Genomic DNA, 18,240 nt, shown 5'->3' on the forward strand with positions numbered 1-18,240 from the left:
TGTAATCTGTGGATTTTCATGTGCTTACTTGCATTTTCATAATAGTAATACACTTCAGGACATAAAGTCCAATTAAAGATAGAGCTGAGAACCACTTGATGTAAAAAATGTGTTATATATTAGACTTCTGTCTACTTTTTCGTAGTTTCCAGGGTGACTTGTGTCACTGAAAAAGGCTAAAGCAGCCCTGACTTCTGAGAGGAATGTAGTGTTATTAGACACACAAAGATGATGTTAAGCTGTATCAAAATTTAATTTTTTGTGTTCACCCAAACAGAAATTCTCTTTAGCAATTCTGATGTTTGTGCAATACAGATGAAGTGTGAGACATGCTGCCGACAATACTTTATCTGTGTTATTTGCGGATCATTTAGTAGAGCAAATAATGGTGGTGAAAGTTAATTCTCTGGCTTCCCTTTTCTTTTTTCCTTTACTCACTGATGTTCTGTGTTTGTGGCTTAAGCTGAAAGTGAAGTTAGCTTGTTGCAAGAATGTGTTTGAGTTGTTGACTGTGAAACTGGCTTTGTTTATCTACCTTTTGCCCACAAGACAAATGGAAACTCTCCTGATTTGGAAAGTGTACTTTTGGAGATGTAAATGCATAAAAAACCGGTGCTGATATAAAGTTAGTACGCAATATACTAGGCTAACAATGTCCTTTGGGTATGGTAGGAGAGCAATTTCCTTGTGATCTTAAGTGGTCAGTGCTGGTAAGGAAGAAGAGACTGCCACTAGATGGAGCCATAGAAACGATGCTCTGTGCTGCCTCATTGTAACTAGAAAAGGAGTACAATCTCATTGTATAGGCTGAGAAACGTGCAGCAACAGTGGAGGTAAAAAAGCAAATTAAATTATGCTTACAGTTTAACATCAGTAAGTATATATCATCCCATTTGTTCCACAGAGAGCAAGCAAAATGATTACGTCAGGAAAAGGAAAAAGTTATAGCTCGTGGAGAGACGTATCAATACATGTGATAAACTAGATATTAAAATATCTTTGCATTACCACCAGTCTAATGACACATTGTAATATCTGCACAAATGCAGTGCTGAAAAATTATTTTAAACATCAGCTCACTTAATCCCACAGTACAATAACTGGTGAGGAATTAGAACTGAAATCTTATGTCCATAAAGAGATTAGGGTATGGCATTGTATAATACACTGTCTTGTTCAAAAAACAACTGGCACAACCAAGACAACTAAGGTTCAACAACTTCAAGTTTTGTGTTTTCTAGCTCTATGTTAAATACTATTTACAAAAGGGTAATGAACCTATTTTTATTGAGGTAGTTCATATTTGCATTGCCTTCAGGGAAAAACTCAAGATGGTTGTAACTATAGCAAAAACAGCACCTAGGTCTTGTTCTGCAGGTGAGTTGCTCTGGAAATATTTCTATTGAGTCTCTTTCACTTCATCTTTATTCTAAAAAGCTTGCTGTCTTAAATATAAGTGTACTGTGTAGCTGCCAGAAAATTTGGTGTTTTTCTGATTAATGCAATATCTGTTATTAACTGGCTTGAAGTAGTGTTAAACATTTCATTTCTCTGCCAGATCCCTCAGAATGTGTTGTGTTTGTTGTTGTATAGGGTAACCGTGTAGTCTTTTATTAATTTAAGCATTCATACTGTTGGCAGTAGATCCTTAAGTTTTATAGGGTTTTGTGATTTTTTTTTAATTTTTTTAAATCCCCTTCCTTCCCCCAGATTATGTATATAAACAAACAAACAAAAAAAAACCAGTGTATTTAATATCTTGACTCTCCAAGAATTGAAGGTCTTGCATAAAATTTAACCATGTGTCAAAAACACTGAAGCTGTGGCAAACATTAACAAAAATAGATATAGATGTGGTTTTGCTTTATGTACCTGACCTAATGCCATGTACAATTACTTTAAAAAAAGATAGTCTGACCCTGTGGGGGAATATTTGTTCTGAAAGTTGAATTCTTTTTGTGCAGACCACTGCTTATGTCCTTACTGTAACTTGATATGGAAATATTTCTGCCCACATAACTTTTTCTCTTTCGTTTTACACTTTTTTTTCTTTCTTGCAAGTTATTGGAATGTTGTTAGGCTAATACAAAATGTAAAAGCCATTTTTAAATATTGAATGAGACTGTGGGTTTGCAATAAGAGTAGGAGCAAGTTTAGCACTTAGTATTTCTTCTATTTTTGCAAGGGCATAAGACAAATGTCTTTCCTTATTTGCAGGGTTTTACAATTCTCATGCCTCACTTTTTCTGATAACTGATGTTCTGCATGTATCTTCAGATAACGTGAATGTGGATACCAGACAAAATACGTCATCGGTTACATATGACTTAAAAGATGTATCTAAAAGCAAGAAAGTGACATTTTAGGATCAGGTTTTATCTCAGTTGTGCTGATATCCTGCTATGTGTAACTCTTGGGAGAAGCATCTGTGCAACAGTTTACTTGACCCGAGTGCAGAAAACTCATTCTTTCCTGACTGCTACATTTCAAAGCTTATTCATGCCTCAAAGATCTCATATTAAAATTTCTCATTTCTTCAAAGCTAGAGCTTCAAAGCACAGCTACATCAGGCACTGTGCATACATTGTAGGAGTTATTTTAGTTCCTGTAATATATGTTCAATGCCTGCTTGCGATGAACAGATAACCCATGGGTAGTAATGTTTAATACAAAGGAACTCATACTTGTTTGTTAAAGCTTTTTTGTTTGTTTGTTTTGTTTTGTTTTAGACTCCATAAAGTGGAATCAAGGCTATCACATTTCACTTGGTTGTGCCAAAAGCCAAGAAGAATGATTTGCTCACATCTTTTTTTCCTTGTTGTGTTATTGTCTTTAAAGATTTAGTGTTCATAAGGGAAAATAACCTCACAGAATTCCTGGCTATATGAAGAAAGCACTTACAGACTCTTAGATATTATATGATCTTTCCTGTCAGCAAACTTCTTCAAACCCCACAGGATTTGTTCCCAATTCACAGTATTTCTGGGCAACAAGTGGGAGTGAATGTATCATTTGTAATCCAGCAAACTATTTGGAAAATACTGATGTACAAGACTGAGTAACTAGTACGTGCTGGGGCTTGGTTGATGATGTTTACAGATGGATACCCTGCTATTTTGGACTTGTATTAGAAAAGGTCTGCTCAGGAAAGTCTGAGATTTGTCCCTTGTTACCGTTTCAGCAGTGCCAGAAGTTATATGATGATGACCTGTATTTAATTTTCTGCTAGGAACACAGCAATTCCTTTGGCTAATAACAGTATGAGACAATTATTTTCTTTAAAGCATGTATTTGTGCTACATAGCTCTGTACAAGAGTTTCCATTTAAGGATGAATGGAGATTTAGACATCTATAACCTCATATAATTCATTTTTCCTCTCTTCGATTTTTGAAAGGAGAGAAGGGAAGGTATCAAAACATCTAAATACATTTAGGAGGATTTTCCAGTGCTAATTTCCTAAAATACTTCTGAAGTGTGTTCAGCCCTCTGATCATCTTCACAACCCTCCTCTGGACCCATTCCAACAGCTCAATGTCTTTCTTGTGCTGAGGGCTCCAGAACTGGATGCAATATTCCAGGTGGAGTCTCATGAGAGTAGTGTGGCAGAATCATCTTCCTCGCCCTGCTGATCACATTTCTCTTGATGCAACCCAGGATACGGTTGACCCGGGCTGCAAGTACACATTGCTGACTCATGTTGCATCTTTCATGAACTGACACCCCATAAATCCTTCTCCACAGGGCCACTCTCAAGCCATTTTCTGACTGGTCTGTATCTGTGCTTGGGGTTGCCCTGACCCAGATGCAGGACCTTGGCCTGGTTGAACTTCATGAGTTTGTCATGGGCCCACCTCTCAAGCTTGTCCAGATTCCTCTGGATGGCGTCCCTTCCCTCTAGAATGTCAATTGCACCACTCAGCTTGGTGTTGTCTGCGAACTTGCTGAGGATGCATTAGGTCCCTCTGTCCATATTGCCTATAAAGACAGAAAAGCACTAGTACCAACACAAATCCCTGATGAATGCCACTTGTCATCAGTTTCTACTTGGACATTGAGCCATTGGCCGCAACTCTCTGAGTGTGACCATCCAGCCAACTCCTTATCCAGTGAGGGGTCCATTGTTTTGATGAGTTATGTGTCAAATGAACTCAACAGCTTAGAATTATACTTCCGTGACAATGAAATTGCAGTCAGACATTTTTCTGGAAGCCAGTCCTAAACTACCAAGTCAGTAGCACTGTGCTGCTGCTTACTGGCAGATAAAGTCTTCCTATCCTTTTTCTTTCAGTCTGCAAAGGCATTTTTATTCAGTATCTCTACTGCCTCAGAATCTGCTGTTAAAAAGACTTGTATACAAAGCTTTTAAGAAGTCTAATGTACCCTTTAAATGCTTCCATTTGCATTGTACAAATGTCTGAATATCTTTTATCATTTGAACGTAACACGATGCACTTTGTGCTTCACTGGACTTGTAAGCACTGCATATAGCAAATCAATTGGAGAATCAGTGACAGGTACCTGTATTAGCAAAAACTTTAATTGTGGTAGCTGTTACTAAACTGAACATTCAGCTATACTTTTTAAATTGTGAAACTTGTTAACCCTGTAAATCTATGATAATTTCTGTTTTGGCCTCATGATATGTCTGAGTGCTTGCATGTTACATGGTCAAGGCACTACGGTGTATAATGGAAATAATTAACTTTTTAAAATTTAAATTGAGATTTAGTTTTCTGTATTTGGTTTTGACAGAAATTACCTAAGTGCCCAGTTCTTAGAAAAACAGCTTAGAAATGTGACTGGAATCAACACTATTTCATCTTCTAAATATTCATTTTTTGAGGACAAATGCTAGAGAGATAATTTTTTCTCAGATCCAAGAGGACTTGTGTCCAGTATGATTTCTTCCATCCATGCTTTGCCCAGCGTTGTCTTGAGATAACTATCACAGCACTGGTAGAAGTGACAGCAAATGCTGCTCTGCTATGCTAGAGCTGATGGAAGTTGTTCCACATCTCCATTTCACAAACACATTCATGGTGACCAAAATATCTCTTATTTTTTTTCTCCCTCGTTCGTGTATAGTGAATCCATGGAGGCTACCCCACCTGCTGCTTATACAGCCACTCCAGTGAGGAATGTGTCTGCCAGCCGTGAAAGCCCGGACCCTAGACCTACCCCCACCAACAACAGCACATCTCCTTCAGTGCCCAAGCCAACAGGACCCCCAAGCAATGCCAAGTACTCAGGCTGGCAGCCTCCAAGCCAAACAGGTAACTTGCAGTGAGGTATTTTCTTGTTTGCTTAAAGTCTCTCAGAGAGCTCAGTAAGATGTGCTTGAACAGCAGTGTAAGAACAATAGCCTTCAAAGGCCTAATGGTGCATTTTGAGTAGAAGCAAGTTTGTTTAGCAAAGAGAAGAAAAACAGCACAAGAATTCTGGTAAACTAGTAGCCTTTTGAAAGTAGATGTAATTGGTTTTGCAAATAGGCAAAATCCAGTATCTCAGACCTGTCAAAAAATACCAAGTTAAAAACTGTATTTTTACATATGTGATTGTCATATGTAAAAATACAGTTTTTAACTTGGTATTCCCCATATGACTGTAAATTCAACAGAGTATATCCTTGATGATTTCAAGGAGTATATCAACAGAGGCGTGTTTCCCAAGTGATCACCTCTGAAGTTGAAAATAAAATAAAATAAAATGTAGAGAGGTGGAAAGAAGTCTAAAACATGTAAGTAGATATGTATATGGCATTTGCAGACTTTATTCATGGAAGATGCCAGCGTTACGCAATTTATGACTTAAAGGTTTATTTACAGCTGGGTTCTTTTAATGATCATTAACAGAGCTGCTGCCTTTGAATGCATTTTTTGTGATTTTTTTATTGTTTTGTGCCAGCACTAAAATGTTTGGAAAGTATGCTATTTTCTTTCTGGAAGCTCCTGTCTTATAACTGTATACATATTAAGAAATGTAATATGTGTAATTCAGTATCTATATTTTTTTCATAACATAACATGCAGTAATTTTAGATAACCTCTTAATGTAACTTGTCTCTTAAATTGAATCTGTCTTTGGTGCTGAACTAAACTTAAGTATTAATTTCAAAGGAACCAGGAAATCTGTATTACTAATTAAATTTAAACTGCAGATTTTCTGGTAATAATGAGATGAATACTATCGATTCTCCATCGGAAAAGAGCTGTAATGCTAAAAACGCTTTTTTTGGTTTTTGTTTTGAGTTCTACTCTTGAGGGTTTTCTGTCTTTAAAGTATACCCCAGCCCAGAAGAGGAACTGCAGAGGCTCTGGCATAAAAATAAACCATATGGTGTTAATGGTGTATGTTTATAATGGAGCCTTTGGCACATGTGGCTAAATTACTGTTGTGACTGGTAACAGACATTTTGAACATGCAGTACTGCTAAGGATCCTCGAGATGGCAATATGCTGTCATTTCTATACTACTCTGTCAAACATCAAGTACATTCTTAAGGACAAGGTAAAGGCTTAGGTCAATTTTTGTTTTCTGACTTTGAATTAGCTATCATTGGAAAATCTGTTTAAAGTTACTTTTGGTCACATGTACTTCAGGCAAACATTGTGGGAACATGATAAATCTTCATTTTTAGGAGTGACTGTGTTACATGTTTGGTGTAACTCTTTTCTCTGTCCCACCAAGTAATTAATTTCTTTCATTTGCTCACACACAAAAATACCCACAGTGGTCAGCTTTGGGTATCAGCAGTACCATACCCATTTTCAGTATATCCGTAGGTATTTTGTAGCTATTCCTATTATTGTGCTTTACCATTAATGCAAATGTAATATTTGAAATAATTTTTTGTGGTGCTGATGGCTGCTGCACATATATAAGGATGAATTAAATTACACTTTATTCTGTACGTCTGTGGAAATCTGGGCCTCTGCTCTGGATGATGTGAAAATCTCTTCTTTCACTTAAGGTATCAAGGAGATCAGTGAGAATGGAAGCCAGACATGCAGATTTGGTCAATATATTCTAGAAAAGTTTAAACAAACAAAAACAATTTTGTGTGCTATTTCAACATATTTTAAATAACTTTATAATGTAGAAGCTGACAGAATTGCAAAGTCCACAATGTCACAGTTAGTTACTAGGACTTGCATCTGGCTCTTGCTTTTTTCATCATTTTCAAGCATTTGCATGTTTTACATGTATTCATACTGAATGAGAAGGGAAGTCTATTTTTAAGAGTTGACAGTTTATACAAAACAACTTCCAAAGTGTCTGTGTTATGATCTGGCGGTCCAAAATGAAGGTATGAGCCTGCCACATCAGAAGATTCAACCAGGTCACTTGAACCCCAGATGTGTGCCAGTTATGATCGGTGTTGCTCCCCATAGCAGCAGGCACAAAGGAGAGGCTGACAATGCATGACGTTGGGTAACAAATACCTTCTTGGACAAACAAAGGTAGAGAAATACAGCACATTCCTTGCATCGCTATTCAGGGTGATATGCAGTAATACAAAAGGTGGTGCTGAGAATATGAGAACTGTGCTGTCTTGCTATATGTTTTGTGCTAGAAAACCTGAGAATAGCTTGCCTCAAGTTCACTGCTGAAGAAGGAAAGTTATCACCTGCTTCAGAAATACTGGGGGAGCAAGAAATAAAAAGTAGAGTGATTGAAAACCTACTGCTTCCTAAAATGGACAGCCAGTCTGTGTTCATTGCTTTGTTCACTGTTTGTGAAGCTCCTTTCTGAAATGAAGAGGAAAAATGGACAGTTCGAAAATGTCAAAATGCCTTTTTTGTTTTCCATTTTTTTCTCCATCTTAAAATGTCTGATTTCATCAGAATGGAGACACTTCATCTGCCCACGTGTGAAGAAGTGATGTACATAGCCACTCACTAGCCTAGCTTCTTAGGCTAAAAAAAAAAAGAAAAAGAAAAAGAAACAAAGAAAAATAAGCATTTCTTGATTTCACTGAAATTGTGACAGCAGCATGGGCGTCTGAAGCTTATCTGAAGCTTAAAAAAGTTTCACTGCAAGCTAGACACATGGACCTGCCATAAGATCACCCTTGGCTTTTTGTGACACATACAGCCCAGTCACTCATGATGTCAGCAATGCAAAACTATGAGGGAGAAGAGACCTAAGTGTGGTTACAGAAGCATTACAGTAGGGAATGATCATGATCTTTCTCAGTCACATATTTCACAAAAACAAAAATTCCCATGGTTTCATTTTGTCTAAGCTTGCTTAGAAAGGCTGAAACCAGCAGTCTGACAAGTAAAACCTTTTAAGTAGCGATGTGTTTTGATAAAATTAGTTAAATGTTGAAGAAAGACTATAACTGTTTCAGGGCATGTTTGGATTTCAGTCACTAATTATGCTGTTTGTTTGCAGTCTGTGAGCTTGGCATTTCTTTTTAAGTAAAATTGCCAGTACTTCACAGGCCAAACAAAATTTGTCCTTGCAGATTGTGGGCCTAACAAAATTTTAAACAAATAGAAACCTTTCCCATTGATCTAATTGATTTCATAAATGTAGTCTAGCATGGGAAATAGGAATTAAGATATGGTCTTATGCAAATGTGTATCAGTATGCTATTAATAATAGAAACTTTTTCAGAGTACAGTTTTGTAGATCTAGTCATGCTAGCTAATTTGTACATAACATGAAGTTATTTACATAGCTAAGCAGACATGTTACGGGATTTTGTTTGTGTCTGGGGAAGATGTAGTCTGCTGTTTTATGGCATAAATATTACCAGTGATTTTATTTATTAAGGTGTCCAAATACACAGATTAGTCATTTGTTCAGAAGGCATCTTTTAGTTTCTAGCTGGTATCTTTCTTGATTAGGCCATCAGAAAGTACCCTTAATATTACTGAAAGTCATGTGGCTTATGTTTTTGTTTGCTTTGTTTTGAGATTATGCCAAGAGGTTTGAAAGTGAAAAAAGACTGTCTAAAATGTGCGGCTGACATAGTGAACCAGGAGATGCCCCAGGCATAGGGTTTCTCAGTGCAGAAGTCGACCTTGATCCAGGTGATCTTGCAGTGATAGCATCTGCAGAGCTCAATTATCCATGTATGCTGTAGAAGGGTGCTCGCAGGGTACCTGTGAACACTTGTGCTCAACACAGGAGCACCATATGCTCCATGATAGCAAGCTCCTGCCCTCCCCATGGGAGCATTTGGTTTGATCTCCTGTGCAGTAGCATGAAAATTATTTCAGATGTCTGTGAATCAGTGTGCCCTTCTCAAACTCTCCTCCTTTTATTTATTTTTTTTTTTTGCTTTTTTTTTTTTCCTGTGGACAACTTGGAGCACTATAAGTGGTAGTAGACACTAAGAACAGTAAAGGCCAGGCTAGATTTTATGATAGGTTCCCTTGTTGAAATAAATGGCATAATTTTTTAAGGTTAAAGCCAACTTTGTATTGTTGCCTGTAGAAAATTCTCTGTAGGATGATATTATGGATTCAAGGTGTTTTTTTTTTTTTTTTTTTTTTTTCATTTTGTCTTGGGAGCATCTGGAAAAGGTGTTCATTTAGGCATAATTATTCTTCTACAATTATTTTTCAAGGATTCCTATTACCTAACTTCCAGCATGTAAATGTTGTTACATTAGTTACCCAGTGTGAAGGTAACACAATATGATGTCCCTTCCTGGAATTAAATCCTGATATTGCAGAATTCTTCAGTGCTTTGGTAAAGGAAATGGGGGATAGCTGCCCCACTTTTTCTTGTAAATGAGAGGCTAAATGAGTACGGTAAAAGCCTGACTTGTCAAACCAAGTCTGATCTTTGGCGTACAAAGAGCTCAACATCCAAAGCAAGTGGGACATGTACATGATGAAGTGATGATACACACAGCAATTTGAAAAGAATGCTCTTGCCTTGGGCTTCTCTTTTCTCATTTGCTGGAATAAGTCAAATTGTGTTGGCTACTGTGTTAAGTTTATTGGCTAGAGTTTATAATAGCTCTCTGTTTTTCTCAAGTTATAATGTTATTTTGAGCTGTGATGCTTTGTTCACCCACCAGAGTGAGAAGCAAGATTATTATATTCAAGCAATGGCAACAAAATGCCCACCAGTGGCTTACCTTCATCACAGGCCACCCGTAACAGATACAGCAAGTTATTTTACTATTTCATAGCTAATTTTTGTAAGTTACACAGCACTGTTCACATCTGAGGAACCCCAAAGAATTTACAGTTCTATTACCATGTGTAAGCACGTGATGCACACATAGGCACTGCTTTCATCCACCACGCAGGCACCTCTTTGGTGAAATGTAACAGCTGCTTGTCAGCACACTAACACCCCATGGCATCTTGAAAGGAAGTGAATAGCACCGTGTCAAATTGAAACTGTTGGGACAATTTAAGGAAACACAGTTATCCAATAAATGCAGTTACACAAACTGGAGTTTGGCCAGGAGACGAACTGTCTCTCAGAAAGGGCAGCAGGATCTTTGATGGTCAGAAGTCAGGAGTTTAGGACCATACTTCTTATGCAAGATCACCTTTTCCTTCCCAGCATCTCCAAATGCTGTTGTCAGATGTCAAGTTGCTGGCATGGTGCTGACCTGTGTGGGCAGAGCCCTGCTTTGCTGATGGGCTCCAGCAGGGCTCCAGCAGGACCACAGCCTGCAGTCAGTGTAGCTGGGGGCTAGCTGAAAGTCAGCAAGCTGCTGGGAAAAGATGGTTTGCCATAAGCACTGACCTTCCTCCTGAACATTGGAATAGATGGGGGAAGGGTTTGTGATAGAAGCATCCAAAGCTTGCAGTGTTTGGTGACCAGTTTTGTCTGTGTTTGCCAACCTCCTTATTCTCAGGGTTTTTCTCAGCCCAGTACCTCTGGGATACGTAATCTTCTTCCAGTAGAGCTGGTCAGACATGTCAGCATATTCTGCAATACCCGCAACTGTCAGTTGCCTAATCCTGAGCCAGCACATGTGTTAAGCACATGCTCCCTTCAGCAGGGGGAACACACTTGGAAGCTAACTATAAGCATAGAAAAATTGCTCCCCAGGCAGCTTTGTTTGAAAAATTCTGCTATTTCCTTGCAGTTGTTTTCATGTCTTTGATAGACTTGCCTTTACTATCTCTGGAGTTATCCTTAGTGTGCTGTCTTGCTGCATTTTTTTCCCCTGCTTCCCTATCCCTTGATAATATTGGAAATTTAAAAGCAGAATAAAACACAAACCTGCTCCTAGGTGTGACTTGACATTCTGTCCTGCATGTACCACCAGTTTAGGTCTTTGTGTTTTTCTTTGTAACTTAGTCTGCAAAAGTTTGCTAAGGTAAATGTGTCAAAATCCAGACCGTATCAGCTTCAGGATCAAATGACACGGAGCTAAGAAGAAGAGGGATGGGGGTGCTGAGATTTACTGTGCTGTGGCAAAATGCTTGTACTCACAGCCATAAAGGAGTTGACTGTGGCACTTCGTTAAATTTGTTTTTTCTGTGCTTCAGTTCTTATTCCCTCTGCATGTGTATTACAGGCTACCCTGACAGGGTGGATAAAGTCTATGGTCTATCACATTTGCATGGCAAAACGCAATATCACCTTGTTCATAAAGTTCTGCATTTTTGTTATTCTCATTCAGTCCCGCTTTGTTTCCTTTGCTGAACAGGAAAATAAAGGTAGGACTAATTACTAGGGGTTTAAGGAATTACACACCCATTGAGGACAGTGATGTGAATCTAGGGGAGAAACTGAATAATGCTTCAAGTTAAGGCAAATTCTTATATTGTTGGTAATCTATAAATAGTCCAAAAATAGTATGTAGTTCCAGCATTTTTCACTGAAAAAGGCTGTTAAAGTTTGCCCCTCTGTGATGCAGTTGCTGTTCGTAAAAGAAGAAAGCCTTGTCCATGAAAGTGATATATTGGCAGGTGAAAACACAAGTTTCCTGATTCTGGTGTATGGACTGTTTTTCTTATTAATTTTTCATCTAATCTAAATGATTATGTTGTCATATGACAGCAAAACACGGGAATTTATTCTTACAAGTTAAGTAATGTGAACTTGGACTTAGCCAAGCAAAACCCATTGTGAAACCAGAGTAATTTATAAATGTCAACCATAATTTGATGGCAATGTGAAATTGTAACTCCTGCAGACATGTTGAAAACTAGAATATATTTTTATAACGTGAATGTTGATATTTAAGAAGGAGTGGGTCTTAGTAATGATAGAGATGCATACTTTGTGCTTATTGGAGGTAGAATGGCCTACTACATGATACTGGATCTTCTGAACAGAAACTCACCTTTCTGTGACAAATTGATAGTTTGTCATTTTTTCCTGTGGTCTGGTATTGCTAATTTCATCTGCTATTGCACCAAACTTTTGTATGCTTAAAGCAATTGTAGACACAAATCAGACAGATTCATGCTCTTTTTCTCTGGTCATTTAAACAGACGTGGGGAGACTATTTGTCTCCAATTATTTCACACCCATTGAGTGAGAACATTCACCAGCCTTCAAGATTAGATACTCATTGCCTTTGATTTCTTATAAATATCTGATCTATTGTGGCAGGCAGATTCATCTGATAGATTCCTCTTAATTTGCAGCCTGCACCACTGCTGGTGCCAACTCAGAAGAGCGAGCTCTATTAGTGTAGATCATCCAAAAGTTATCCTTAATATTTGAACAACAAATGAAAAGTCAGTATTTCTCTGCCAAATACGGTCTTATCACTATGCAAGCTTAAACATCAGCTTTTTGAAAAAGGCAGATAAAGTGTGTGCAGTGAAACTGGCCAGTCCTGCTCTCCTCAGGCACAGGCAAGCTATCAAGGTCAAAATGAGCTCAGAATGAGGGAAGCAAAATACTATCTGCAGAAAGCCACAAAATTAGTTTCTGAGCCGTCACTGTAGAGAAATAAAAACCTATTATACAGGGGAGTGAGGAGGGCTTCATTTTCTTCTCCTGGAGGCACGTTTTCGGTAACAGCTCTGCCAGTTGTGCCAAATTTGTGATGGTATGTGATGTAACCAATCACAGGGAGACACACTGAGCAAGCCAAAACCACCATAGTCATTTTAATTAAAGATCTTTTACAGCTAATTTAGTCGGAACCTTTACAGTTGAAAGGCTGGTCGCTAGCACAGGAACTGGCCCCTGGAGTTGCAGAGGTTGTTGAAATTGGGCCATACTCGCACCTGTTGTGATTTTCCACGGGGCACATACCAGGCTTCACCAGCATTTAAAGAAATGATAATGGTTTAATCCTTCCTGTTCTGCCTTTAATCAGCGGTAGGCTTTTAGCCTTGTTTATGCTTCCAAGACCATGCAGCATGCAAAAGAGAACTGCTGAACATGTCATTCTTTTCTTTTTCTTTTTTTTTTTCCTTTTTCCTTCTCCTTGCTAGTCCTGTAGTTTTCTCCATTTAACTTGTACGATTTCACACGGGCCCGGGAATGGATAGGGTGTTATATATGGTTAATGTAACGAGCTGACAGCCGAGCTTTTCAGACGCGTTGCTTCATCCGGCCATCTGTTTGGGTTGGAGGAAAGAGCTGGAAGATTTCTTACTGTACAGATATATTAAGAGAAGTCAGAAAATTGGACATATGAACCTTTATATTTTCCATTAATAATACAGTAGTTTGATAGCAGTGTATAAATCACCGAGTTAGAACACTTTAAAATGAAGTTCTGGCACTCCCACTAGTTAAAGTAGCACTGTTATTTATAGATATTACATGAAGCCTGATGTTATGTTTAAGTGAGCGTTAAACAGTTCAGGCTGTTGTATTGTTGCTATGCACCAGAGAACCTCTGTCAAAGTGACTTTGGCACCACAGTGTATCCGCCTTTCTCCCTTTGTCTTAAAAATCTTTTGCTAGTGTTTGTAGTTATCCATGTGTTCAGCAATGGAACAGCCTATTGTTAGTGTAACAAGGGCAAAGTCACACTGGGATTTTTAGAAAGAAAAAGCCAGTTCTCTACCTTGACTGAAACTTTGTTAAATATTAAGCTGGCCATACCAAGGAGTTCAGTAAAAGCAAACACTTGAGAGTTTGCTAAACTTAAACCTAATAAAGTAGAAAGTTAATAGTCAGGTACAGAGTGTTTTGTCTTTTAGAAAAGGCAGCTATGACAATGCGCAAGTAGAAATCAATGGTGCTTTGAAAGGTATAACTGAAGAGAGAATGAAGGTGAAGGCCTGCAGAACTCCAAAATTTAGCCACAAAGGTCTTTCCGGTTACTTGAGAACGTGTGCCTCTCCAACACTCAGAACGGAATAGGTCGTGATGGCATTTATAATTGCTATGAACTGTCATTTGTTGATTATAATCTATTTATTTTTTATTATTTACAGCCTTGTTTTATTATTTTCAGAGGCCCCCCTAACTTGCTGCATTCTCTCCTATTGAGGGTAGATTCTGCTAAAGGGCAGAAAACCTGCAGCGAGATGTCATGGGGCAGCTGGCATTGCTCCCGGTCCCCTCCCTATAGGACATTGTTTGGGATCAAATGCCTGTGAGCACTTTGCCAGACCTTGGGTACCAGCTCTGTGAGAAACAGAGCTGCTGATAGATCCAACATCATGTATTTCTCCTTTCATGGTCTTTTCATCTTTTCATTGTTGAACCTGTCTACTTATGCTTCCAAATAGCTTTAAAAAGAAGTGCCTCCTTTCCACAACATCTTTTCCCTACAACAAATCTGCAATCCACTTTATTTCCAAAGGAAAGCATCTGTTAGCAGCAACCCATACCTGTGCTTTGACACCAAAGGGAGAAAGTAAAAAGCAAAGTATAAAGCACAAACCACAGGAGGGCTCAGAATGATGTCTGGAGTTGAGAGGGTGAGAGGCTTTGGCTGAGTGTGAGAATTTGTACCCACCTTGCTATTACTTGTGTGCCACAGTAAAAGCTCTGTTTGCAAAGGAAAAAATCTGTGGAAGGTTTCAGGGGCTGATGTTTTTCTTTAGATCATGCATGCCTTTGTGTTTGAAAGCTTGAGGATCTGTTAAAGTAACCAAAAGTTAATAAGTAAACAAACAAGTTAGGCTTCTCCCACAGTAAAACAGAACTTAGAATCAAACTCAGTCTGAAGGGTTTCAAAGGAATAGGGAATAAAACTGAGAAAAAAAAATGCAGGAACTCTAGTAGTGCTCCCTTCCTCCCTGTAATCCATGGAATCTCGCCTAATACATGAGGTGACTAGCTTTTTAACATGGAGAGCTAGTCAGAAAACATCAGTGTTCACTCTTAAAGAGAAAATATGCTTAATGCTTGAAATTCTGTAGCACTAGGTGGAACACTGCTTAAAAAAATACTGTCAATTCGTATAGATTATAAGCAGGCAACTATTAGTGTTACTAACCACCACCAACAACAGAATACTCACCACTACTAACAAAAAAATGTTCCTTGTGTTACAGTGAGAGCAATAAGACTTTGCTAGGATTACTGGAGTGTTAAAGGCATGCTTCTGGCCTATGGAAAGATACAAGTGGGCGATAAAATCTGTCTGCAGGCTGGTGTTCAGATGGCTGTCATGAAGATAAAAGACTGAGACAAATCAAACAGTGAGAAAGGGAGAATGATAAATGGTGGAGAATAAGTCTTGTAGAACAACTGTAGGAGTTTTACAAAGAAACCAGTATAACATATGTTCTGAAATAGCTATTAGTATACTTTACTGGTCTATTTTCTGGTTTGGGCATTGAACTTGAGTTCACCCACTTCAGTCTAAATAGAGTGGGTCCACCAGCCTTCCTAGTCCTCAGTGCCCAATTTGTTATTACTTAGGCCACAGCTCTTGCTTAATGCAGTACTAAGTTGCATATTTTATAGCGTGGTTCATGTTGAAGAGAACTTTTATTTAATTATAGGGTCATCGGTAAACCAATATTATCTCTCAATGAATAGTCATCATCTCCTCTAGCAGTGCTTTGAGTAATTCAGGAATTACAGGTGATTTGTCTATCAGCTCTTAAGAGAGCTTATGTAGATAAATCCTACTTTTGGTCAGTAGTGATTTTAAAGTTGGGCAGCGTTCAGAGAGTTTATCAAAATTTATCATTCATAAATACAACATTAATAGAAACTGTAATGAGACCAAAGAAAAAGAAGCAATTGTGGTGTTCATACTTATTCTTTCTTTAAGCAAGCAGAAGGGTTGTTGTGGTTGTTTTCAACTACGCAGCACAAACGAGCTAGCTGATGTATTTTAATGGGTTTTGGGATTCAGCAGATAAATGCATATTAGCAATATACTGGAAATTACACTGCAATCTGATTTATGAAGAAAACAATCTTCAAACAGGTTTTGTTTTAGTGTGTATTTTTGTCTTCTCATGAAAGAGGACCTGGAAATCAGAAGGCTGTATGTGACAATAGGAAAGGAAAGTGTTATTAATCTTTAAAACTGTTCTTCAACTTTTTATATTTTTATATCTTAATTTTTTCAGGTTAACAGCTATTTGTAATCTAAAATAAACTACAGTAGCTGAGTGACTTGTTCAAGACCACGTGCATGTGAGGTACATATTTCTGAATATTTTCCACTCGATGCTGAATGTCTTTATACTCAAGATGTTACACACTGATTTATCATATATTATACATAGATGGTATTCTCAATATTAAAACAAAAGATCAACAACTGCGGATATGGAATGCTTTTTGTTATTTCAAATACTGAAAGGCATTAAAAAATATCAGTCTTAAAATGACTTGATTTGAAAAAATTTGATGAACCAGCCAGTTAGACAAAATAAGTGTGAATATTGCATTGCTTCTTCATACAAAGGAAAAAATAAGCAAAGGTAGGTGTTAGCCCCTATCAGTGGATTGATACTAAGCATAATTACAGTACAAAAGCATTGGTGTTAAAAAGGACTTTTCATCCAACTGTGTTGCCTTAGTGCACCTATAGGCAGGAGGGTAAGCATGTTTTTTTTTCTTAGAATTAACATTCAGTGGATTTATTTGATTAAATTGTGCAGCATGCAGTAGGAAAATTCAACAGAAAGTGCAGTGTCTTAGTATTCACTGTGACTTAAGTTTATATGTAAATTAGCATGCAACATCCATCTGAGCAGGGAGTACTTTAATGGAAAGGCATTTGCATCTTTTTGGTATGGTGCATATAGTAGTGAACGATTTTTCATCTTATTCCTGGAAAATGATTTGAAAGTTAAGGGAAGAAGACTAGCACAAAGGTTAATGTCTTCAGGAACTCATAATTTTCCATAAATGCATTGGTGAAGCTACACTGAGGTACCCTTACAGTATGTGCTGCATCATTGCAACAGATGCATTTTTCCAATGCTGTCTGGCATGTCTGTTGGTGCTTAGTTGTTATTTTCTAACCTTTCCTTTTGGTTTACAAAACAATATGGCTGCAATAAAGCCAGGATACCTAATAAACCATGGTTTTGCTTACCTTTGATTGCAAAAAAGACACCATGAAAATGTGGGGTAGTTTAGTGTCTATTGTTGTTGGTGTTTTTTTGGCTTTGAAAAAGAATTCTCTGCTTGACAGGAGTAACTATTCCCATAACCTTCTGCTGCTGTGATCTGTATGTTACCAAGGTAGACTATCTGTAGAGGAGAAATAAAAGCTGAGAAGTGTTTGTTTCTTCATCACCCTTGGCAACAGATATTTATGCATGTCATTTTTGTAAATGCATTTTTCATACTCTGTAAAAGCTTATGTCTGTGACCTTAAAAACCAGAGTGCAAATGCAGGTCTGTGGATGTATACACTTCTGGAAATGTCTGGATTTCATGTCAGAACCATGAATTTTCTAAAGGGATGTGAACACAGCTGTTGGAGTGCTTCAGATTGGCAGCGTTTAGTGAACTAGCCTAGTGTTTAAATTTGATTTAGAAATATGTTTTCCTTATACAATACTGTATTTTAAGTTCCTATTTGTGTTGTATTGAATGTATACTCTTACTTAATCTGTTGGTAGTGATGGATGATCTTTTCTATTCAGTGTAAAATGTTTTGAGTAGCTATGTCATATTCTCCTGTTTCTGTTCATACGCTGATATTCTTGGCTTTGGATTTTGTATCTAAAGCAAAATAATGCCTTCACAGGTTGTACATTCTTTCACATGTTGAAATTTGTCTGCTGCTTTTACAAGTTTGCTAAAACTGCTCTGTGTTATTTCATGGGTGTTTTGTAAGTATGATCTTACTGGTGGAGGAGAAAGAAAAAATACGTGCTTTATAATTTGCTGCTTCAAGTAGGCAGGCATATAC

General features: G+C 37.8%; 1 protein-coding gene across 2 annotated transcripts in view; it reads left to right on the forward strand.

The window, feature by feature from the left end:
• The window catches only part of PDLIM5 (PDZ and LIM domain 5), a 110,465-nt gene that overhangs the window by 78,925 nt on the left and 13,300 nt on the right, over positions 1 to 18,240 (forward strand). For both annotated transcript variants that reach the window (XM_065736909.1, XM_065736904.1), the window contains exon 8: positions 5,088 to 5,275. In XM_065736909.1, the coding sequence (XP_065592981.1) occupies positions 5,088 to 5,275 (188 nt within the window). The remainder of the gene's footprint in view (positions 1 to 5,087; positions 5,276 to 18,240) is intronic.

This window comes from Cyrtonyx montezumae, unplaced genomic scaffold (genome assembly GCF_038088225.1).
Source record: "Cyrtonyx montezumae isolate F1298 unplaced genomic scaffold, pur_monq_1.0 scaffold_2, whole genome shotgun sequence".
Lineage (NCBI taxonomy): Eukaryota > Metazoa > Chordata > Aves > Galliformes > Odontophoridae > Cyrtonyx > Cyrtonyx montezumae.